The 24,862-nt window shown below is 35.3% G+C and overlaps 1 protein-coding gene across 1 annotated transcript in view; it reads left to right on the top strand.

Moving 5' to 3' along the window:
• The window catches only part of LRRIQ1 (leucine rich repeats and IQ motif containing 1), a 98,083-nt gene that overhangs the window by 25,312 nt on the left and 47,909 nt on the right, over positions 1–24,862 (top strand). Inside the window, 4 exon segments of the mRNA XM_042890303.1 lie at positions 404–580; positions 9,987–10,451; positions 12,163–12,301; positions 14,483–14,602. Of these exon segments, the coding sequence (XP_042746237.1) occupies positions 404–580; positions 9,987–10,451; positions 12,163–12,301; positions 14,483–14,602 (901 nt within the window).

Consider the following 24,862-nt stretch of genomic DNA (forward strand, 5'->3'; position numbering starts at 1 on the left):
TCTAAATATGTCAGCAAAATCAGTACTGTACGATCCTGTGACATAGTATTGCCTACTAATCAAATAATTGCAGGTGCTTATGCACAGGAGTGTCAGATTTTCCTGTTAATCAGGCTGGTGAAGTATTAGGCATAATGAACTGAGCATATTTTTTACCTTCCCGTGTTCAATACTTCAGCAGTGTATGCAAACAATGTATTGATAAGAAAGTGATTCTTCATATCAGTTCCAAAGTTTATTAATGATAATTTTTTAGTTAATATATTTATATATGAAATAAGAGTACTTACGAATACTTTGTTAACTATCATTATGTTCTGCCTTGTTATATGTTTTTATAACTAAAGTGCAATTTTTAACTTATTTTAAAAATGAAACTAATAATGACTTTTTCTTTTTTAAGGCCTCCCCTATATAAGGTCCTTCCTAGGTTACAGTTTCTTGATGATGAAAACTTGCATTATAATACTTTACCCACAACTGAAAGAATCAAAGCATCAGAATCAAGAACATTTCTGGAACTTTGTCAAGTTCAAATTGAAGAAAATGTTTTACTGAAGAAAAAGGTTGTTGAAGAGGGGTATGTATTTATATGGACATTAATTGCTTGAAGAAATATATGTTAACGTACAGTTCTCTATGTTCTTATTATAAGTTTTACTTACCTTTTTGCCTTGAAATATATATTTACATTAAGAAAGAGATTAGGATCATTAACTTCAAAGCAAGGAATATTTCAGATGTTAATATATTTGTTGGTCTTGACTTTTGTTGTTTTAAGTATGAGAGAACAGATAACTCAAAAGATTTTTGAGGTAATAGCAGCTGGATGAGTTCTTACACACAATGTAGTACAGTGGAAGGTTAATATAGTATCCTAAGAAAGTGATACAATCATATTAGCATGACTTCCAATTTCCAATTAGAAAGCTGCTTGCTGTTGAGGAGATGGGTCATGTCTTTGTTTATAGGTCTTTGATTTTATCAAACTTGCTACTTCATTATTATCAAATTTAGTTGTCCTGTAGTAAAAGTTATTTGTACATATATTTGTATATATAGATGTGGCAAGCCACTTGTATTTTCACACTTGGGGGTATTGCCCATTTTCTTATTTCTTAGTTCTTTTACATTTTCTATCAGATTTTACAACATCCTTGTAGTTCTTTTAATATCTGACTTATCTAAAGATGTTTGGAAATACAGTTTCCTTGATCATGCCAGGTACTGAACCAGAATAAGTGGAGCTTGTGACATTTGACAATACTTAAGTCTAAATTTCTGCTTGTGATTTGTTAGGCCAGAAAAATTACCCACATTTTCTCAGCATATAGCTATTACCTATTGTGTCTTGTTAATGTTTAAAGGGATATTATTTTAATTTATCATTGGATGTTTTTAAAATGCAGTAAAATCTTCATTGCTCGCAGAACTGAGATTTCTTTGAAAAGATATTATGAATTAGATTAAAATTGGTCTCGGAGAAATTATGAAGTTTTCTTTGACAGATTAAGTGTTTAGATGGCTCTTGGAACTCATATATTTCCCCTTGAGACCCCTCAAGAGTACTTCTCTACTGTAATTTTTGTTTCTAGTTTGTAAATAGGAAACTGACACTTCCTAATCCATTTACCATTTGAAATGGTCCTCCTTCTTGAAAGGAAAAAAAGAGAGGGGGAAAAAAAAAGTGTTTCTCTTTCTTTATTGTAGAGAAAAAATTCTTATATTCAGCGTTCATACCTGCTTCATTGGTAACCTTTGCAGAAAAAAAATGCCATACTTCGAATATGAATATGATTTATCTGGAGTAGAATCTCTTATTTCTAGATACATTTTTGCAAGATTATAAAATCTGTGAAGGAAAGGTAATATTCACAAAATTGAACTGTTTATTTAACCTAGGTCTGTAAGAATGGACAGCTTAACAGATAAAAAATTGTTAGATAGTAGGAATGAGACCATCTATTATTGTGGTTAATGTTTCATGCTATTCTCTTGAGACTGAGACTTGTCGTTCAGACACATTTATTAATAACCTAGAGCAGAAGATGGAGTGCGCACTTACCATGCTCCCAGATGACCCCAAATCTGGGGGAAATGGTTTATATGCCTGAGTGCAGAGCTCCCATACATGGACCTAGGCATGTTGGAGATGCAGACAAACAGGAATCTTGTGAATTCAGCAAGAACAAGTATAAAGTTCTTTACCGAAGGGATGACTCCTGCCACCAATAAAGGTTCAGACTGGCTTACTGGGGGCATCTCGTCTGAAAAAGACCTTTTGAGTGTGGATGAATAAGAAACTACATATGAGTCAGCTCTGTGCCTTGTTACCAAAGAATTTTAACAACATTCTGGGCTGCAGCTGCAGGAAGATGGCCAGTAGATTGTGAGAAGTGGGTACCCCTTTTTAGCCATTGCATCTAGAATACTGTGTCCAGTATTTTGGATCATCAATAGATATGTAGGTCACTCTGAAAATACTGCCTCCTATTTATTTTCATGGGAACTACAACAGATGCAAAGAGCGCAGTAGCACTATTTGATAAAGCAAATACTCAGATCCAAAACACTATTTTGCAGTGTAGTCACCGCCATTAAATATGCATTTTTGCCAGCGATGAACAAGAGCCTGCATGCCACTGTTGTAAAAATCTGCACCAGCAGAAGTAACCCATTGTTTCACGGCTGCTGTGATGGTGTCCTTGTTATGAAAATATTGTCCATGCAGTCCATCTTTCATAGGCCTGAACAGGTGGAAGTCAGACTGTGTTCGGTTTTGGGCTCCTCGCTACAGGAAAGATGTTGAGGTCCTGGAGCGTGTCCAGAGAAGGGCAACAAAGCTGGTGAGGGGTCTGGAGCACAAGTCTTATGAGGAGTGGCTGAGGGAGCTGGGATTGTTCAGTCTGGAGAAAAAGAGGCTCGGGGGAGACCTCATTACACTCTACAACTTCCTGAAGGGAGGTTGTGGTGAAGAGGGATTTGGCCTCTTCTCCCAGGCAACGAACAGGACATGGGGCAATGGCCGCAAGTTGTATCAGAGGAGGTTTAGATTGGACATAAGGAAGAACTTTTTCTCTCAGAGAGTGGTCAGGCACTGGAATGGCTGCTCAGGTCAGGGAGGTGCTGGAGTCGCCATCCCTGGCAGTGTTCAAGTGGCATCTGGATGACGTGCTGCATGATATGGTTTAGTACTAGTGGTGGCAATGGTGATGAGGAGACGGTTGGACTAGATGATCTTGTAGGTCGTTTCCAACCTTGTGATTCTATGATTCTATGATTCTGTGATTCTACATGGGTGTGATAGGATGGTCCAGCTAAGACTATTGCTGTTCTCCAAAGTCTTCAAACTGGTATGGGGCCTGGTGTTATTGTGTTGCAAGAAAAGCAGTTTTTTTTTTCTCTGGCCATACTATGGAAGATGAAGTCTTCAACTTAGTCCACATTGTGACATAGCAGTCAGATTTGATGGCTGGTCTGGGTTCCAGGAAGTCCAGAATGATCACCCCTTTCCTGTCCCAAAAGACAGTGTGCATCACTTTACCTGCTGAGGGCTGTGACTAGAACTTCTTCCATTTATGTGTCACCACTCCATGGACTTCTATTTTGACTCCAACTCATAGCTGTGACACCTCATCACCAATAATTATGCTATCCTGGAAACTGTCACCACCAACCTTGCATTGATTCAGACTTGCATTTAGTGATATTCCTGGTGCAAACTTTGTGATGTTCCAACATTGATACCATCATTTCTATATTGAAGCCAGTATTCAGCCCTTTACACATCAAATACATTGATAAACTGGAACAAGTCCAGTGCAGTGCCAGTGAGATGGTCAAGCATTTTGAGCACAGCCTCAAAACAGAACCAGGTTCTTTGCACGGCAGGAGTGGCTGACTAAGACTGAGTGACAGATTATATCTGAGAAGTTCAGACTGATTTGATGGGTTCAACCTAGCGAGTAACTAAGAATCCACAAGCTGTTTATTCACTCCTCCCCAGCCACCACAAGTAGATAGGGGATAAGCAAAAGAACAGAAGTGAGAAAACTCCATGAAATGAGATAGAAATAGCTTAAAATAAGTGAAGGAAAGGGGAGCAAGGATGGAGAGTAAAACAAAACGAAAGGAACCAAAGGATGAAAAAACAATCATTGAGTATCTCTACTAGCAGACCAATGCCTAGCCATTTTTTGAGTAATGGCTATGTTAGAAAGGCTACCCCCTAGTTTTTATTGCTGAGCCTGATATCACACTGGATGCAGTATCATTTTGATCAATTCAGGTGGACTGTCTTCACTGTTTCCCCTCCCATCCTTTTGCCTACCTCCAGTCTAACCACTGAGAGTGACAGAATGAAAGACAAAGAAAGCCTTGATTCTGTGCAAGCGTAGTTCAGCAACATCTAGAATACTGGTGTACTATCAACAGTTTTAGTCACAAATATAAACCACTGTACTATATAAGCTGCTATAAATAGAATTAATTCTATCCCAGTCAGATCCCATATAACTGAACATAAGGAAAAACCTTTTCATCGTTAGGATAGTGATGCATTGCAACATGTTGTCCGGAGAGGTTGTGCAGTATCCATTCTTGAAGGCTTTCAGGAGGTCATGGGAAAAACTCCAAGCAACCTGGTGTGATCTTAGAGCTAACCTTGCTTTGGGGCAGGAGATTGGATTAGAGACCTCCTGAGGTTTCATGCAATGAGAATTTTTCTATGGTTTTCTGTAATTTTAGTGGAAAGAACTTGCAGGTGTTGGAGAAGAGCAGGAGTGGAAAGAAGAGTTGATAAATGTCCGTTCTTTCCTGAGTGTCTTTTTTTTTTTTTTTGTCTTGTATCTTTTTGTTGTTGTTATTGGGTTTTGATTTTCTTAACATTTTGAGAATTCATCCACCAAAATTTTGAAGTTGCTGAGATATCTGAAGAATGTCTTACCATATTTAGTCTTAAAATGAATTTCTTATACATTAAAACCCCCTATGTTTTGGGTTTTTTTACTAAAAGTATACTTTCTGGATGACTTGAAAAACAGTGAAAACTGGAGATTGTGAAGGAAACTCTAAACAACTTGCTTATGTATAAGCCTTAATAGCATAGCTGCTCTATATACGTACTGGAATACTTTCCCTGAACTAACTGAATTAATATGACATTGCTAAAGAACAGGCCAAAAATTGAGCAAACTTCTCTCTGTTTCCCATCTTGCTAAGTTATGAGCCCCTGTAGGTGCGACCTCTAGTATGTAAACTGCCAAATCTAATCACTGCTCACTTCCCTAATCCATGTTTCACAAACTACTGCTGCCTAGTTCAATTGTCTGTGCTGTTTCTGCCTGCAAGATCACCACTCTTACCATGCTTAAAATTGCATTTATTTCTAAACTAAATTTCTCTAATAAACGTTTTACATCCCATAACTTTTATATGTTTTGTAGTGAGTAATGGTATCAAAAACTAATATGAAGACTACATCAAAAGTAATGTCTCTTTTTTTATCATATTGGCACACTTGGTGGTGGTATGGAAGTAGAGGTTGAACCTTCCCACCAGTATTCTGTTACATTTTGTTGCTGTGTGACAGATGGCAGAAGAGGGGCAGTCTGATACAGTGGCATTTTTACATGGAAGTGCATATGAAGCAAAGGTGTGTCACTGAATTCTCTCATGTGGAAAAAATGGCACCCATTGACATTCACTGATGCTTGCTGAGAGTTTGTGGAGACTAGACAGTGGATGTGAATGCAGTGAGGTGCTGAGTGGTACATTTTAAACAACAGCAATGGTGATGTGAAAGACAAGCTCCATTCTGGATAGCTGAGCTGTGCACTGCAGTCACACCACAAAATGAAGAGCGTCATCAGCTCTTCATCATCTTCCTCAGTTCATTCATGTGAATCAGCTAATGGTGGTGACTATGTTGAAAAATAGTGTTTTGTAGTTAAGAATCCCCTCTATCAAATTTTGTTATTGATAGTATAGTATATGTAGATAGATCTGTTGCAATTTCCATGGAAATAAGTAGGCAGCATTACCTTCAGAGCAATTTACATAAATCACCTTAGCTGCATTAATTTGTTTTCAGTAATCAGATATGCAGATGTTTGGCTAGTGGAACTTTTTAAATACTGTTTGTATAATACAGTGAAAATTACAAGAATTTCTTAAGCAGGTTGCAGAACAGAACATATAAATCATGTCCTCCATCATGTGTTTGTAAGATAACTTTATAACCTGCAGCTGAGCAATAATAATGCAGAAATAATGCTAGACAATATTACAAAAAAAAAAAAAAATTGGAGTGTACTATTCAAACACGCTGTACATTAAAATGTGCACATTCCTTTCATAAACAGGAAAGAACAATAATTTGTATTTGAAAAAAAAAGTTAACTTCTCAAATAATTAATTTATGAAAATCACAGTAGAGCTGTAACATTAAAAATATGACATTAAACTAGCACACAGTTAGGAGTAGAATTATATCTATGCTTTAGTTGCAGTGGCTAGGAGAAAACTGCCTTTGCTGGGCACATCTGACTTTTTTGTCATCTGTCTTTTTGGCCTCTGTGAGATTTTTTATGCTAAATTTCAGGTCAGTGCATGGGTCACTACACTTCCTAGGTGTCAGTGGAGGTTTCCCCCTCCCCAGACACTGCATGTTAAACTAAGAAGAGTTTGGTTTAATTTTATGAAGACACTGATGAATACTCTTGGTGGACTGATGTTATGACTGGAACTGTGATAGTCATCAGTGGATGAATGACCTGAATCTCCCCATGGCTAATAATCTGTTTCTAGTGCTTTTATCTTCTCTTGAAGTCCTTGGAAGAAGCCTAACACACATCTTTTCTTAAGAAATCTTTCTGTTCTAGCATTTGTTTGCGAAAGTAGCATCTTGGTACTTAGGTACTAGCAAGGCTGCTATACCAGCACAGTCAAGCCTTGTGATTGAAGATTGACCTTTTCCTCTTCTCGTTTGTTCTCTCTTTCTCTTTCCACAAAACCAGTGCATCCTTTCTGTCTGTGCTAAAATTCACATGGAGAATAACATAACAGTTGTTAAGGTCAAATCAGGGTGGTGATTAAACATACAAGTGTGTGCTCATCAAAACCAAAAGCCATAAAACTTTTGCTGTAGTGAGGCTGCTGTGTTCAATTTTATATGACATATTAAGCAGCCAGACAGTATGAATTCTGGTGTGTCCATCAGGATAATTGCATTTCATGTTTTTTCTAGATGCCAACTTAAAACCTTGCTTATCATAGAATGTTATATCTAATAAAGTTATATATCTTAACAAAGAAGCAAAACAAACAAGTTAGTATGAACAGATCCCTTTACCTATAGCACCAAAAAAGTTCTTAAAGACAAAAAACGAATTTACATTAACTGAAAAGGAGATCTTCAGGTGTCGAAAGTCTTCATGATTACATATTTCTTTCTTTGTCTTCTCTCTTCTGTAATATATTTTGTGGTTGGTTTTTGTTTGTTTGTTTTTTAATTTTGTTCCCAATAAGAAGGTAAATCAGTCCTGCATGTTTTCTGTGATTGCTGCCTCCTTTCTGCAGTTTGAGTAAGTGATCTTCAGGACCTGGTATCAGGAATGCAATCATTGAGGCACTGAGAAAGAAGCAGCTTTGACAGGGTGGACATATCCCAAGCCTATACTATTTTTCTTTCTCTCCACAGGTGCCTAAAATCCCTTTTGGCCCAAGGGAGACACTGTCCTTATTGCCACCTAATACACAAACCCTATTTTAATAACTATTGTCTGTTCTTTTGAGCTTCAATTTTGCAAGAAAATCCCAAATACATTTATAGTTAGCTAGCAACTCCTCAAGAAGTTGCTTCTGTTAAAAAAAAAAAAAGCAACAGAAGGCCTCTGTTTATTATTTAATGGCTAAACCTGGCATAATTATGGCTAAACCTGGCATAATTATTAGGTATAATTATTTTCCACCTAAATTTTCAATTGCCTTCAGTCTTCTCTGCTGTTTCTACTTGCCACATGCATAGTCACTGAAAAAGTGAAACAGCTGTTTGACATGCCGCTGGCACTGACAAAGGAGAGGATGCACCAGCATCCTGCTCTGGTCACAGTTTTGTTGTTTTTTTTCCTTTGCTTCTTTCCATTTGTTAAGAATGAAGAATACTCAGAATAATAGTTTTAAGAGTATGCTTTTCATACAAAAGCTTATTTTGCCCAGTATGTAGAAGTCTGTTTTCTTCCTCAAAGTTTTACTTGTAAGCCTCAGCAAAAATAAACAAGCAATCAAACAAACAAAACAATGTAAAACTGAAGTTAGAGAAAACAAAAGGATGAAGGGGAAGAATCTGTTTTCCACCACACCCCCACCCTACCCCCCATCTGTGTTTTGTAGAACTTTGAGAAGACTTTCTACTAAATAGGTCTTCCTAAATACTTTACCAGTATTTCATGATGAAGAAATTACTTTTCTTACTGTGTAGGAGGAGGCAGTTAGAACTTGTTAGATTCTCCAGCAAATATATACGTTGATTTATATATTTTTAGGAATTGCTACCATATTTGTTAAATTAACAGGAAAAAAGTAATGTGCATTGGGCAATCAAATGTAGAGCTAATGCATAATGAGTTGTCTAATTAGATTGTGTGAATTTGGCTTCAGATTTAGCCATTCATATTTTTGGATGACTGCACTGAACTTCTACTAGCAGAGAAAATGTGTCTTTTTTCCTCTAATAAGATCTGATCCTAAGTGTTCTTAACAATTGAACAATTTCTTAGTTAAACTTCACTAGAGGAAGTAGTTATTAAGGTAACAAGTCTTTTCAAAATAAAGTGTTATAAAAGCTTTGACTTTCAAGAGTGATAAACAGGAAATTCTGTTACTCAAACTGTTGTCTTAGAACTTACTTTTTCCAGACCCCTGAGAGAATTGATTTTATTTCAACTTTTTATCTTGCATTGCTGACCTAGAATTGACTTTTTGCTCCTCTGAAAATTGCTCCAGATTACAGATCTCTGCATCTATCTCTTCTATCAAAGGAAAATGTTTTGCTGGTTCCAAAAGTACCTGCTACCTATTATAACAGATAAACACTGTCTAAATACAGACAGCCTTCTGTATCTGTAACAATTAGTTCATATTTGCTCTTTCTTGCCCTAGTCCTGGATGGTGTGGCACAACTAATCAGAGCCAGACTTCGTAGGTTAATGTTCCTGGATTCTTTCTAACAATCAGATGGGAAGTCAGATGCTTTGTATGATTCTTTTACTCAATTTTATTGCTATATCAGGCTAATACTCACAGCTTAATATAAAACCCCAATTGAAAAGTAAACAAAGATAAGCAGGAACTCGACTAGTGTTTAACCAGGAAAAAAAAATGCAGAGAAATGTAATATTTCATGAACTTTAGTCTAGCACCATCCCCTATATTATAAAAGTATTTACATTTAAAAGTTCCTCTTTTCCTGTATTCTCTCTAGTGTTGTGGTTTGTTGTTAGAATCCAAGTTTGACTTTTCTTGCTGTAGTTCTAATCAAATTTTTAAAATAGTGTTATTTTTATATCAGCTTTCATAGGTCCTAAATAAAAAATGGATTAAGAAGACTGTTATAGATTTTGTAACAAGATTGCATGAAGTCTTCTAACATTTTTGGCTTTCTGTGACTCTAACCACACAGAAAAAGAACAGTGAAATATATGCCATACTGCCTATTTCAGATTGAAACCATTAAAAATGTTACAAATCATAAAGTAAAATAAGCAGTCTAACATATATTATTATGTTTTAGATACTACTAAAAAAAAGAAAAAAATGTATTTAAGGTTTGTAAATATTGAAACTGATTTTCAGAGTAACTACTGTTCATTGTAAGTGTATGGAAACATAGGGATGCTTCAGAATATAGAGTAGTTTATAAAGAGAACGTATTTTTTAAACTGTTCATAGTCTGAAATATATGTAATGACATTTTTATCTTCCTTCAGAATTATCTCTTCCATTGATGCTGTGCAGAGACAATGCTGGTATTTTAATCAGTTGATGAAACTTAGCATTGAACATCGATGTGCACATGAGTATGGTGAACTAAGCACTACTGACAGAGATAGACCAGAAGCACTGCAAAATCATTTAAAGCAAGCATCCAATGGCTGCCTACAGGAAAATAACCTCTTTATCATGGGTGTGACAGAAAATAAACAGGTCTTGTTGGATCCTTCTGAAAGATGGATTACTACTGGCCATTTTCAGGCCACATTCATTAACTCCTCCATATCTGTGCAGCAAAAGGAAAATAAAGAAGATCACAGAATGAAGCAGAAAAGCACTGAATCTTGTATTAATTACAGAGGGGAGAGCAATGGCAACAAGAACATATCTGCTCAGTTCACACCGCAACAGTCAGTTATAGAAAGTAATATGGGAAGAAATTTTGAGAACAATACAGAAAGGTAAGACAGATTTTGGTTTGCTTTCAAATAGATTATATGGATAGGCATAGAGTGAAGATTCCCTGTTTAAAACATACACATTGAGCAGATAGTATGAAAATAGTATGTTGAAGTTGATTGGAAAATAAGGAATTACTTAAAAGTGATACATGCTGGATCTTCATCTTAACAATTCCATATGATATTTAATCAGATAATATGTAATACACAAGTATGCACTTAATTTTAACACTGTCTAATCAGAGAATTTTAAAACTTTCTCTTGATCTCCTAACTTTTCCTTATTTGCAATGCATTTATGACACCAACCCATCAATACACAAGTAACATTCAACATTAGAGGTGAAAATACTAGGTTGTTTGTTGAAATTTGGAGGGAATTTAAACTACAAACTAGTAAAAGTTTTCTATTGTATTGTTCACTAGACATTTGAGGTTCATCTATGTAGACTTTACAGTCAGTATCATTTAGAAGGCAAGATGTAAAATTTGCTTAAATCTACCATCCTACTCCCTTGACCTTAGGCCAGTCTCCTGCTGTTGTGATGACTGAGGAGCTAATCTGCCCTGCCCTTGATACTCCTCCAACATGCCTCAACTCACTTCTTATAAGTAGAGGCAGAGGTGAAGGGCTGGTTCAGCTTGTTCTGTGCCCCTCAAATATTCTCTTGTATAAAACAAATTGGTTTATTACCTCTTGGGAATGTATTTGCTGCTGGTGTATTGTTCTGGTTTTGCAGTCAGAGAAAACAAAAGCTGACTTTTTTTTCTCTAAGGATCCAAAAATTTAGTTATGAATTCATAATAATTTGTTTTCAAAAATACACATTGATGAGTAAACTTAATAAACGTATTTTAAAAAGAAATACTTGAATACTTTGTGCACTGCTTTCTTCTGGCTTAACCTCTGAAGTATGCTGTGACTTGTGCTGGAGCATCTTTTTTGCTAAAAGTACTTCGTTATTTAAATAAATGCACTATACGAAGAAAGAAGATATGTAAATACTGGGAGAAATTTAGATATATTTTCTTAAATTCAGCGGCGAATTGTAATGTGAATTTTGTGGAGGATTCCAAGATAGTAACGTGCTAAAGCAGAACTGCATTAAACTTTTTCTCCCTCAAAAAATTGACTACATATTTAGAAAGCTCAGGCACTGAACAAGCCCAAGTAGCCTCTAATCGGTGATTTTTAAGCAATAGCCAACTTAAAAAACGTACACATGTAATTAGTGGCCAGTAGTGTTAAACTGGAGGCAAAAGATTAAATGGCACTTTGTCAGTTTTTTGTTTCTGCTCCACTGGAGATATTTATATCATGCAGTTTTCAATATTCAACTTAGCAACCTCTAATATTTTTCAGTATGGAAGATAAATGCTGCTCTTCTTCCCAACCTCTGACAGATTATTTAGTTATTATTAAACTATTTCTGCTCCTAATCTTTGCTTTGAGGGCACTCTTCCTCTCCAGTGAATGTAGAATCTAATTAACGTTGTGAATGGAAATATTTCCAAAGCTATATGGAGTGAATATGTGCCTGTGTGTTTCTGAACATTTATACTGCATCTAGGTTGTAATTCAGAGTTTAATGTCAGAGCCTTCTAATATATAGTGCTGTTCTTTCAGTGGTTTTACGGTTGGGCAGCTATGATAACCCAAGTTTACTGATGAGGTTATGTTATTCGTGAAGGTACTTATTTTCATTACTAGGTTACATATGGCAGCATCAGTGATCCAGTCTCATTGGAGGAAGTACCATACTAGGAGGAAGGCCGACTGCACCAAAACAAGGAATGATCATTTTGGAGAGGCATCAGGACAGAAACATGCAGCTGCCACAGTAATCCAGGTTTGTTTGCAGCTTTCTCTTTGCTGATTTTCAGATTTAGTAAAGAAAATATCTTACTTATTTTGTGTACTTTGTATCTCATGTATATTTTTATTTATGATCTTATCAATAGATTTGTTGTTAAAGTTTTTTTATTCAAATATTGTAAGCCTAATATTTCTAATAGAGAGCCTTCTTTACAAAACGTTTTGTAAAAGCATAAAACTACTTTCACTTTATTAGCTGTTTCCCTGAATTAACTATTATTATTATTTTTAGTTCTAGAATTATGTTTAAGGCATATTGTGCCCAAGCTCTTACTGGTGTGTGTGTCTATGCTATTTAACTGGGAAATGCTGTATGAGTGAAAGAATGTGTCTCGTATCTACACAACAAAGCATTCAACCCATTTCTCCCATTCTACTTATTCATGCCTTACACCGTTTCCTCATCTCCCAAAATAAAGGATTCCCTCATTCATACTGCCATTGGCAGCTCACCAAGGCTTAAGCTGTTCTATGTTAGATACTGGGCTAGAAGTTAACTATGTGCATGAATGCAAGGCCATGTCTTGGCTCTGTTTAGTTTTCTAAAGAGATACTGAATCTATATGCCATGTTGCCAGGCTCCATGGATTTTTCTACATTTTTAGGCCAATTTTTCCACTATTGCTCAATTTGTTTCTTGAGTATAGCGTGTAGCTAGTATGTGAAGAGTTATCTGCATAAATTTATTTAATCAATTTTTCTTTGTTCCAACTTGATGATTTTCAAAGGAAGTAAATAGACTTTTCTCTGCATTTTATGTATCTGTATGTTTTTCATATTCATCCTTATATTCACTCTTACCTTAATGAGTTCAGTCCACTTAGTCTCTTCACACTACACTGCACTTATCTTTTTCTCTCTCTATGAACCTTTAGTCTGTTCTATCCTTTTTTAAAGGAGTAACTAGAACTGCATTCCAAAGGTAAGTATATCAGGATTTTATACAATAAGGCAGTTTACTGTCTCATTTCTTTAAAATTGCTATAATTTGTCTTTCTGATCTCAGTTGAGTGCTGATCTGCATTCATAGATCTGTGTTAACAGATGTCTTACAGTTTATCCTCCTGTATGTACTATTAAGAATTACATTGCATTTGTAAAAACTAATGTATTTTTTGAATGAAATATATTTTTCGCCTGATCCCTCAGTAATGCTCTATCTGGCTATTTATGAAGATCTGTAGGAAAAAAAAAAAAAAGCAAAACACCAATGAAATGATAAGAAAGCAGATCTAACATATATAATCATTTTTATAACAGTGAGGAACTGTGTGTCTTAAACCAGCAATACTTTCAGCATTTTATGAAGCTAGACAATCATTTAAGAAAAATTAACAAGCTAATTGATAAACCAGAATATAAGATTTATCCTTCATGTTTTAGTGCCTTCATTGTAAAGCTGTTAAATGCTGACAACACTTCGTTTTTCAAGAGAGGTGGTTTTTTTGCATAGTATTTTAAATGTTTAGGGCATATTCCACTCTAATTATGTCAAACAGTGATCTGGGAGAAAGTTGCTGTCTTGAAATTAGTTTTGCTATTCCCATCTATTTCATTATGATCTCTGGATCTGATTCTGTAGGTTGATATGTTCATAATATCTTGCTACTTTTTCTAGCATGTAATTCCTAATGTGCTTCTTTGTTGTAATATTCCTACTGGTATTTTTTTTTATTTTTAAATAAAGATCTTAGACAGTTAAGAGAGAGTAACTGACCTAGGTCAATTGCATAAGAAGTTTCCAAGAATAGCTACTTGTAAACTAAAAGACATTTAGTACAAGTGTATTTTTATTCTCAGTGATTTGGAAGTTAACACGCAGCTTTTTCTTATGTAGTCTTTCCTTTCAGTTTATAGTAGTCCCTCAAGGAATTGTCAAATAATTAATTAGTTGACTCATGTTTATAGTTGAGGGAGTTGCAGGATTCCTTTCTGCTTACTTGTGGAAAGCCTCTTGAGTACTCTAAGCTTTAGACATATGCTGGCATTTAATTTGTCTTGTAGTTTTAAATGTCACATAAAGTTCAAAAAACAGATCATTGAGCTATTAAACCAGGACCCAAGATGTTTTATCTTCCTAATGGGATAACATAGAGAATCTGGATTTGGGTTTGATCTATGACTTTGTATAACATGCTTTAAATTTTTTGTTTAGGCATCTTGGAAGGGCTTTCTTTTGCGAAGGAAACTGGCCAGCGCCCTAGCAGCTGTTAAAAGTGATGAAGTGGATGATAACTACGAAGAAATAAATGTGGATGATTTTGTATCTCATGAAGTAAGCATATCCATTAGCATAAAAATTTCATGTCAAGTATAAAGTATACTTATTCTAAAACGATCATATAAGTGTTGAAAATAAAAGAAATTGAAAGGGCTAGGATGTTCAATGTTCAGAAATGAGGAAGTGTTTGATATGTATAACGCACTTAAATGTATTCGTCATGGATTAATTGCTTCCTGCTATTTGAGATTTTCTGGTAGTTATTCTGCTATTAATTTCAAACACACCATAGAACCCCATATATTTCTGTAGTTAAAGAACAAATATATGAGAATAAGGAAGCAACTATTTTTCGTTTGAAGTCCTTAGTTTTTTAGTATCCTGGTAACTGATTATAACGTGTATAAAAATGTCAGCCTCTCATGAAAATGAACAAAACGTACAACAGTAATACATCTGAAAATATAGAAAATATACTGATTCAGTGTTACAAGAATCCAATAAAAGGAAACACATCTCCAGTAACAGAGGTGAAGCAGGCTTATTTATCCCATAGGTAAAGTGCTAAAGATAATGAACAAAAATAAAGATAAATCAAGAAAAAATATTCTTTTATACTTCTTCTGTAGGAAAATAGATAAATAAATCAAAAAATGTTTATTAGTATAGATTTTTTTTTTTTTTTTTTTTTTTTGCAAATTATGTACAGTTAATAATGGCCTTTAAGTTTCATAATGTTGAAATTGGGCTAGAAGTTTTGCTTTCACGAAATAAAAGCAACAAAAGAAAAAAAGAATAAAAGGTGGACAATTGAAGTGGATGATTTTGGAGGTCTTTTCCAACCTCAGTGATTCTATGATTCTGTGATTCTGTGAAAAAGAAGCTCCAAATTGTGGAATATTGCTGTCAAAACTCTATTAGTAATTAAATTAAAGAAAAAAAAACATTTCCACAGTATCAACATTATCATTGAGTAAGCAACAAAAATTTTGTGCCTCAAAAGACATTCTACATTGGTTCTAGACTCAGTATGCATGGCAAGGCAACTGTTAATTTCCTATTCACATATTTACTTGTCTGAAGCACTGTTCTCTCACATGCTTGTGGGGGTAATAGAAAACTGGATGTATTGTTAAGTGTGCCGTTCATCAGTCTTTGATCATCTGAATGTCGTCCATCTTATATCCCATTAGAAAGTAGTCAGACTTTATAAATAATTTCTGGTGACTTGATGATGGGGGCAATTTTTTTCTTCCCTCTTTCTTAAGATTTTCAGAATTGCTATATTAGAGCATGTAAAAAGTTTGAGGTAGTAGTACCAAAAATCATTTAGTAGACAGGAAATGTGTGTGTTTAAACAGAGATCTAGCTTAAATTTTAGGGTTGTTTTTTTATTATTTATTTAAAAATATATACAAAAAAAGAACAGTCTCATTAACTGACATTCTATGATCCCTGCCTTCTTTCTAGGGTAATAAAAAGCAGAAAGTGAAAGAATTTACTTTTTTTTCACCAGAAGAAGTATGTGTTCATATGTAGAAAACAAGGAAAATGCCCTGTTTTGAATTATTCAGATTCAGTCCAGAATCTCATATACTTTAAGTTGGTTGAGCCAGGCTTGCTTCACTCTCCTGCCCAATAATTTGGTTTGTTATGTTTGCTTAACTAAAATTCACATGGGCAATTTTGTTCCATCTGACTGTCGGCAAGATAATCACATCTGTACAGGTGCTCCTGAAGCCAAGGAGAAAAGAAAGGAGTGGAGGAGTTAGGAAAACAAACACCAGGTCATTTTAGTGAGTCTTGCACTATATCACTTTCTGGTGTTGCCATACATCTTTTTCTTTTTTCCAAAATCACCAAATTAACATTTTAATTTGTGCATCAGACTCAAAGGCTGAACAGGAGATTAATGTTGAATAAATTACTCAATCCCTTAGCTGGTTGTGATGAAAAATATAATACCTGTTTTCTTCCAAGTTCTGTATGTGGTAAATTTAAAATGTTTAAACCTAGACAGGATATCAGTGATTAAACATTTCAGAGTTTCAAGATTGACTGTAAGTAGAATTCAAAAATTTCTCATACCCTTTGATATTTATCATATTTTTTTCTCTGTTTCTTTGTTTCAAGCATATTGTGTTCACTAGATTGCACAAAATATGTAGTAGTCATATGACTGACCTACTGAAAAGTTCGTGTGAAATAGTGATGATTGATATAGTTGTATCATGTTATTAACTGTGTGCAATATAAAGAAATCACATGGGCTTTTTACTTTACCTGAAACAAGAAGTCTGGAGAAGTCTTTGCTTCTATATTCCTCCTTTCTGTCTTTGGTGCTTTGGTAGCAAAGTGCTGAAGCAGAGCCAAATAATGACACGTTATATTAGTGGCTATCTTTTGGGCCTCAAAAAAGTGTGTAGGGAGGAGTATGTATTGCTAGGCTAAGAGATCCCATATGCTGGAGTGTGAAGGAAGAACAAAAAAAAATCTGGATGCCATTTTGTAGTGCAGATTTTACTATTGGTTGGAGTGAATGTAGTGAGAGAATAACGTTTCCTAATTACAACCTAATACAAAAATAGTAAACCATGTCTACTAAATCATAGTTCACTGTTTTGTGGTATGATCATTATTTTTATATCCATATTATGTAAGATTTCAGTTACAGTGATTTCATTCTGTATTATCTAGCAATTCACAAAGTCGCTAGTATGTAAGCATCTATTTAAATAAGTCGCAAACACAGTGGTGTAGTAAGTCACTCATTAGGTAGCAGTCTTCATTAAATAACTTTTTAATATCTTAATTGTAAACTCAGTGCATCTAGTGCTCTGTGGAAGTTGAAGTTTTAAAATAGCACAGGGAAAAAAACTGCAGTCTTTTCCAAAGATCTATTTTATCCACTTATGCATGTTGAGCAGTGGTATATTATTAGTACAAATCTCTGGCTCCATGTCATGTCAGAAATTGATTGCATGTTATTGAACTGGAGGAAAGATCTTTATCTTGCTCACAATAACATGAATAGTAATCATTTCACCTTTACAATTACTGCTAACTTCTTGTATTCATCTCTGCTCCAATAAACTGCCAAAGACATTCAGAAGCAATTGATGGCATTACTGTTTTATGTCTGTTTCTTTGTGCAGTGTCAAACAGGCTATCCCAGATGAGATGAAAGATCTGGCCAGCAGATGTCTCTGAAAGTATGAGGCTGGTATTTGGTGATATTTTCATGTCTTTCATGTGGACTTTGGAGAATTCCAGCCAATATGCTCCAGAAGGTTGATCTTAGGACAATCTTTCATCAGCAGTCCATCCATGCAGCAAATGTTGAGCTCTACAAGGCAGAGTTCATTATCTCTAATGGATGATACCTGACAATACATTTGCTTGATATAGCTCTTACTTTCCGTACCATGCAACTATAAGCATTGTTATTTTCATTATGAAAATGTGGTGTGAGTAAAATGCAAAATGTCACTGTCAGTAAGTTGAACTAATTGACTACAATCACTTTTTAAGACAATTATCTTCTAAGAACTGTGGTCATTGAGCCGACAGTGTGCCCAGGTGGCCAAGAGGGCCAATGGCATCCTGGTCTGCATTAGAAATAGTGTGGCCAGCAGGAGCAGGGAGGTGATCATCCATCCCCCTGTATTCAGCACTGATGAGGCTGCACCTCAAGTATTGTGTTCAGTTTTGGGCCCCTCACTACAAGACATTGAGGCCCTGGAGCATGTCCAGAAAAGGACAGTGAAGCTGGTGAGAGGTCTGGAGCACAAATTTTATGAGGAGCGGCTGAGGGAGCTTTGATTGATTAATCTGGAGAAGAGGAGGCTCAGGGGAGACCTCATTGCACTCTACAACTTCCTGAAGGGAGATAGGGATGAGGAGAGGTTTGGTCTCTTCTCCCAGGCAACAAACAGGACCTGGGGAAATGGCTGCAAATTGTACCACAGGAGGTTTAGATTGGACATGAGGAAAAACTTTTTTCTCTCAGAGAGTGGTCAGGCCAGAGAGGTCATGGAGTCACCGTCCCTGGCAGTTTTCAAGAGGCATCAGCTACAAGATATGGCTTAGTTTGTGGTAGCAGTGGTAATGAGAAGACGGTTGGACTAGATGGTCTTTAGGTCATTTCCAACCTTGTGATTCTATGACTCTATGATTCAACTACTGTTGTCCTACATTAGGTCAACATACAATCAAATATCTTACTTTCATCAACTACCACTACTGATGGTAACATAGTACAGAGAACACTGTATTTTTGCAAAACTAGGTTTGAGTTTTGTTTAAGTTAGGGATATCTAGTCATACTTTTTCAAAAAGAAAATAACATTTTCTAAGTTTCAGCCAAATTAAAAAAATAATAATTCATCACAACTTCTTTCAGCAAAAGGAATAAATCCACTGTTCTGAGACAAAGCATTCTGCTTCTGATCTTGCTTGAATAGAATTTTTAAACCACACTGTGTTTGATAGCTTTTAAAGTTCTTGACTGGTTTTCTTCACATTTTTGCATAACCCCAGCCAGACAAAATTTTCTTTTTTTTTTTTTTTTCCCCTCTCCAGGGCAGCTGGGTAGCAATTACCCATGTTCCTGGAGTATAAAGGAGCATATAGGTACCTTTTAAGGCATTTGTATAAGGCAGTGACTTATAAGTCACTAAGTGCACTTTCTTGTTCAGGCTGTCTGAACAACCTAGGCTTCTAAACAACCTAGTCACGTAAGCTTGAGATGAGCTGAGGTGAATTTCTATAATTTTTCAAGTAATTAATAACAAATTCTAGTCTATGAAATCAGCCTCTGAAGTACACTGAAATATACACGAGTATTGTATTTATGACTTACAACTTAGCCTAGCTCTAACTTGTCTTTGGGAGAGAGATGGTTCTTTTCTTTTGTTGTTTTTTTCTTTGTTTGTTTTTTATTTTGTTTCCTTTTTGTTTTTGAAGTGTAGGAGGAATAAAAGCTAGAGCATATTTTAACTCAAGAAAAGTAAACAGCATGTAGAACAATTATTTTTCTTAGTATCTCCCACCTTTTACAGACTTACCACTTTCCCACACTAGACACTTGCAGTGTTTTGTTTCTTTTTGAGATAATGCTGCATGATGTGGTTTGTCCCCAGTTGTGAGCTTGTGCCAGTGATTCTTGTTTTCCAGCTTATGCCAGGAAAATATCCTATAGGTTAGAGGGTTCCCATAACTTGACCAGATCTTGACACTTAAGCAATTACAAGAGCTTGCCCGTAAGTATCAGATCAGAATCAAACTTTTGTATGTTTTGTGCTACAAAGAACACAATCCCTTTTTTAAATGAAATTTGTTATGAAGTTACAGTGTAAATGGAACAGCAAAAGAGTCTCTGATGAAAATTTCTTCAGATTCATCCTTTTCTTTGAAAAAAGAAAAAGGCTCAGGTAACATATATCTTCATATGATTAATAAATGGTATGGTAGTCCGTGGTCAGATAGGTTCTATAGATCAGATAGATTCTACTTTTTTTTAGCAATTATTCTTATCTAAAATGCTGAAATCTTGTTTTCTTGTTATCTAGTAAATAGATATCCTAGCCCTAGAGGTAGTTTTTTGCAGTCAATATCTGATAAAGAGAAACAGGGGCACTAGAAATTGTGACCTTCACAGCTTATGCAAAATGCACTCTGATTGCTTTCTGGCATTGCATCATGTGATCTCATTTCTATAATGCCACTGAAATGCTTCTAAAATATATAGTATAACATAGAAAAGTACAGTTATATAATTAATTATGCTTCTCAGTCTTGTTTCTCTAAAAATGGTTAAGTGTCACAATTGAATAAAGAAGCCAAAACCAGGAAAAAATGTAGAAAACTGAAAAAAGTCCTCAGTTCTGTGTAGTTTTAGACTCATTACTCAGTCTGAGTTGTGGACTCAGATTGAGTGAGTTCCCTGGACTTACTAGGGAAGTGTTCATAGGCCAAATGCATGGCTGGACAGCCACATCAGCCAGTTCCTTTAGAGCCCTGCGCATCCTCTGGCCCCATAGGCTTGTAGACGTTCAACCTCATGAGGTGGTCTCAGACTTGCTCTGCTCTTAGCATTGGGGGGATTTTACACCCTTAACCCCTGCTTGGAAGTTCTGGGACACGCGAAGCGTGAGAAGCCTGAACAGGCCTTGAAGACCAAGGCAAATAACTCTTTAAGTGCTTCAGCTTTCTCTATGTTTGAGGAGGCCAGTTTTCCCTTTTCAGGGAAGAGTGCATTTGAGGTCTTAGAATGGTTTCAGGGGTGGGCTAAAGGAAACAGGACCTTAGTGAGGTTGATGGGAATCTCAAAAGATTTTTGAAAAATCCATTTCTGATGTTTACTTGAACCACTTGTCTAACCTCTGAAACTGAGGTTACCGTTTGCCTATCTGTACTTCGTGTTCCTGTATTTAATAAATAAATAAAGGAATAAATAAATGTAGGACCCAGAGCTTCCTTTGAAAACTGTCAGGCTTAAAGCAGAAATGCTTTTCTGAAAAAAATGTGGGTCGTGTAGGTAATGAAAGACTTTGGTAAATTGCAATAGGTTTCAGACTTGTGGAGTGTTAAGTATGTATGTACTCAGTTAATATTTTTTGTGAAAGAAGAGTTTGTGAGTCTCTGAAATTTTCATTATTCACTTATTTTGATAGTTGCCAAAATTATTTCTGTTGTTTTGGTCATATGTATTTAGAGAAATCACATCTGTACTTATTTTAAACGTAAGAATTCAAGAGATCAATCAATCTTCTGACTTTATTAATAGTTTTTGAAAAAATTACCTTTGGCAAAGATATTCCCTAATACTGTATTCTGAAATGTTTTTCTTCAAAGATAATTGTGATTTTTTTGAGTAAATCCTAGTACATCATTCTACAATTAGGCAACTACGCCACTAACCTGTTCTAAATTTCCTGCAAGAATGTACTCTATTAAGAAGTTTTCTAAAATTCTGAAAAGCTTTTGGGCTCAATTCATTATTGTGATGTTTCTTAGGAATATGTATGACATGTGCTACTTTTTTGGCTTACAGCATTGGTTTTAGCAATCATAGGAATGAAAGCATGTCCAGCATTCTCTTCCTACATAGAGGCAGATTTGAAAAGGAAGCATTACCAGAGGTTAAAACAACCCTTATTAGAGTGCTACTTTATTTTATCTTCACCATATAACATGCATGAAAGAGAACTGCATAGAAAAAGACTGCTTTTTCTATTGCTCACAGTTCTGACATTTGTTCTCTATAAAATGACCTATGTGTCCTGCCTGCTAAAAAAAAAAACAAAACAAAACAAAACAAAAAAAAACAAACCTATACAGTTTTCTTTTTGTTTTGTTTTTTAATGAAGTTGGTCAGATCAATGCATTTACATGCAGTTTTGGAATGGCAGAAGTTTAGCTGCATTGGTGGAATACTGGAAATAAAAAAAAAATAGGTCTTCAGGCAGTTCTTGATCACAATCTGTCAACAATTTTAAATAAGCATAGAAAACTTGTTTGGTCCTTCTGTAGCTTCTATAAGAGCTAAAAATTCATGATTTCCTAGCAAGTTTTCAAAAATGTATTACATTTTACAGAATACATTTTTAGCAAGGAATATTTAGGCTTTGGCAGAAATGAAGTCCAGTGCAAATTAAGTGAAATGTTTTTTGCTAGATTTGCACTGGGTTTGAGTGAAATGCACCACAAAATACACTTGCCAGGAATTAAAAGAAAAAGTTAACAGCTTTCTGCAAGATGAGAGACAGTCCAGTATGGCTTGCCCTCGTATGCCCTTCTCTACTCTGAATATCCACAGGGTTAACATTCAGCTTATGAGGCCTTTTTCCTCAACACTCACGCTTGCTGACCCAAATCCCAGAGCATTCATTTAACTTACAGAATTTCTAATACTAGGAAAAGTATGTGGTGTGCCTTGCTCAAAAATGGAATTTTTTTTTTTTTTTTGAAATAGTCACAGAATGCTGTTTAAAATTCTACTTTGGGTTAAAGTAGATTTCCATTTGTCTTTTTGTTTCAACAGTTTGATTTATATATCAAATATATTCATCAGAAGATAACAAAGTAGAAAGCAAAGGCATCTCCACTATGAAAAACCATATGCTTGAATTCTGTGAAGAAAACTAGTAGAAAGATTCATCCTGAGTTTTTAATGTATTTATTAACTCTTGTTGCCTATTGTCTTGTTCTTCAGAACTATTTGAAATGTAGAAAAGGCAGATACTTTGCAAAATCTGGTTGGAATAAGGCCATTCTTTGATGTTAAAGACCAAGAATATTATAAATGGCCTTCCTCACCAAGGGAAGCAAAAATCTAGAGAAACAAATTAGGCAAAACCAGGCAGATGATGTGCAGGGTGAATTTTTTGTAAATGGAAAGAATTCTATACACTAAATGTGAAATAGTGATGTAGAAGCAGTTTTGAAAATGAAACTGTTTTTTTAACCCTCTCATTCTCAGTACTTATTGTTGTTTCCAGGGACCAGTCATGACTCAGTTCAGAGTGAGTTTTGTGTATTGATCTCCTTTTTTAGCAAAAATATGCTGTTGACTACATTTTCAATTTTATCTTAAAATACCATATGAATAAAATCCCTAGGTAAATATCAACAGGACAATTACTCTGGCTAAACTGTTACTGTCTTGAAAGCAGAGAATGAGATAATAAGAAAATGAAAGTGAAGAGGTATAAAGAGTAAATTCTCCCTAATTCTAAAACATAGGTTCACAGTTTTGTCAGATTATTATCTTGTGATTGTGAGGCCTACCACATTTGGAAACATGGGGTAGCTTCAGACCCATATAGACCTTTCAGAGTGAAACTACTTCTTTGACATCAGAAATAAACATGAATATAGTAGTAAATATCTGCTTACATCGAACATGCAATCAGACAATATCATTTTATTTGTTTCGTAATTCAACTCAGGCTGCATTTTTTTCTCATTGTCTATCTCAGTAGAAATTGATCTAATTTTTAGCCTTAGTTTTTGGCAAATAAACATTGCACTAGTTATAATTTAGGACAGTGTTTATGGGAAAGATATGGACAGAAGTTTCTTGAACTCAGTGCTATCTCTCTGGGCATAAACACAGTGAAAGATAATACATTTAAAAATCAATTATGTTTTATTTTTGTTGGCCAGAGCAGATGACAGTGTGGTATATTTTTATAATAGGCTACATATTGGTGCCAAAGATGCTTCTTATCAGTGGATATAATCTTAGTGGTAAATCAGTTTGGTTTTTTTTTTGTTCTGTTTTGATCTTGCATATTTCTACTCTTGCATCTTGCTTTTCTATTTTCATTGATATTTCTTTTCAGTGCTTAGAACACTGAAAGACATTTTATAGGCTATGTAAGAAACAGAAACACAATGGAGAACATTAAATTATTAACTGTCAAACACTGGACTAAGAAAGTATTTGTGAGAAAAGTTTCAACCTGAGTTTTAAAAGAATTTTAACTGAATTATGGTGCAAGCATATAAAACAAAAATATTTGATCTGGGCGTTACTTAAGTGATTTCTTTTCCCTGAAATTGACTAGAACTGCAGAATATTACTTCTCATGTTTCATCTTTATTGATTTCTATCAGAAACAAATGCAATGAAACAAATTGGAGAGACAGAAATTCAGATGGCTAGGGTATGAGCTTGACCTGAACTCTGACAGTCCGTCTTGAATCATATTCACTTTTAATGTAAGACATATAAATACCCAAGTCATTCTTGGACACATCATTGCACAACAAAATTAATTTGATTGATATTTACATGAAGTAGGAACCTACCTCTCTACAGATCTATTGGTTCTTCTACAAAGAGAGGAGGAGAAAAATATTTAAGAATATTGCCGTTTTCGTATACCTTAATATACCAGCAAAGATGAAGTCCCATTTTCACTGATTATCAGCTTTGGGATTGCAGGTGCCCAGAGTTGCAGCACAATGACTGTGGTAACAATCAACTCCCAGCCAGCCCCAAACTTATGTGGGATTTGTTGCTTCACCTGAGTACATAGAAGTCCATGGGGCTCCATGGGATCTACTCCTCAGTGCTCAGAGAGCTGGCTATTGTCACTGAGAGACATCTGTCAATTATTTTTCAACAGTCTTGGTTATCTGGAGAGGTCCCAGTTGATTGGAAGCTGGCAAACGTTCCAATTTTCAAGCAGACAAAAAAGAAGACCCTAGCAATTACAGGCCTGTCAGTCTCACTTCAGTGCCTGGTAAAGTTATGGAAAATATTATGCTGGGAGTTACTGAAAAACACCTGAAGGGCAATGTGGT

The sequence above is a fragment of the Lagopus leucura genome, unplaced genomic scaffold (genome assembly GCF_019238085.1).
Source record: "Lagopus leucura isolate 7727_CA_CO unplaced genomic scaffold, USGS_WTPT01 Super-Scaffold_100159, whole genome shotgun sequence".
Classification (NCBI taxonomy): Eukaryota; Metazoa; Chordata; class Aves; order Galliformes; family Phasianidae; genus Lagopus; species Lagopus leucura.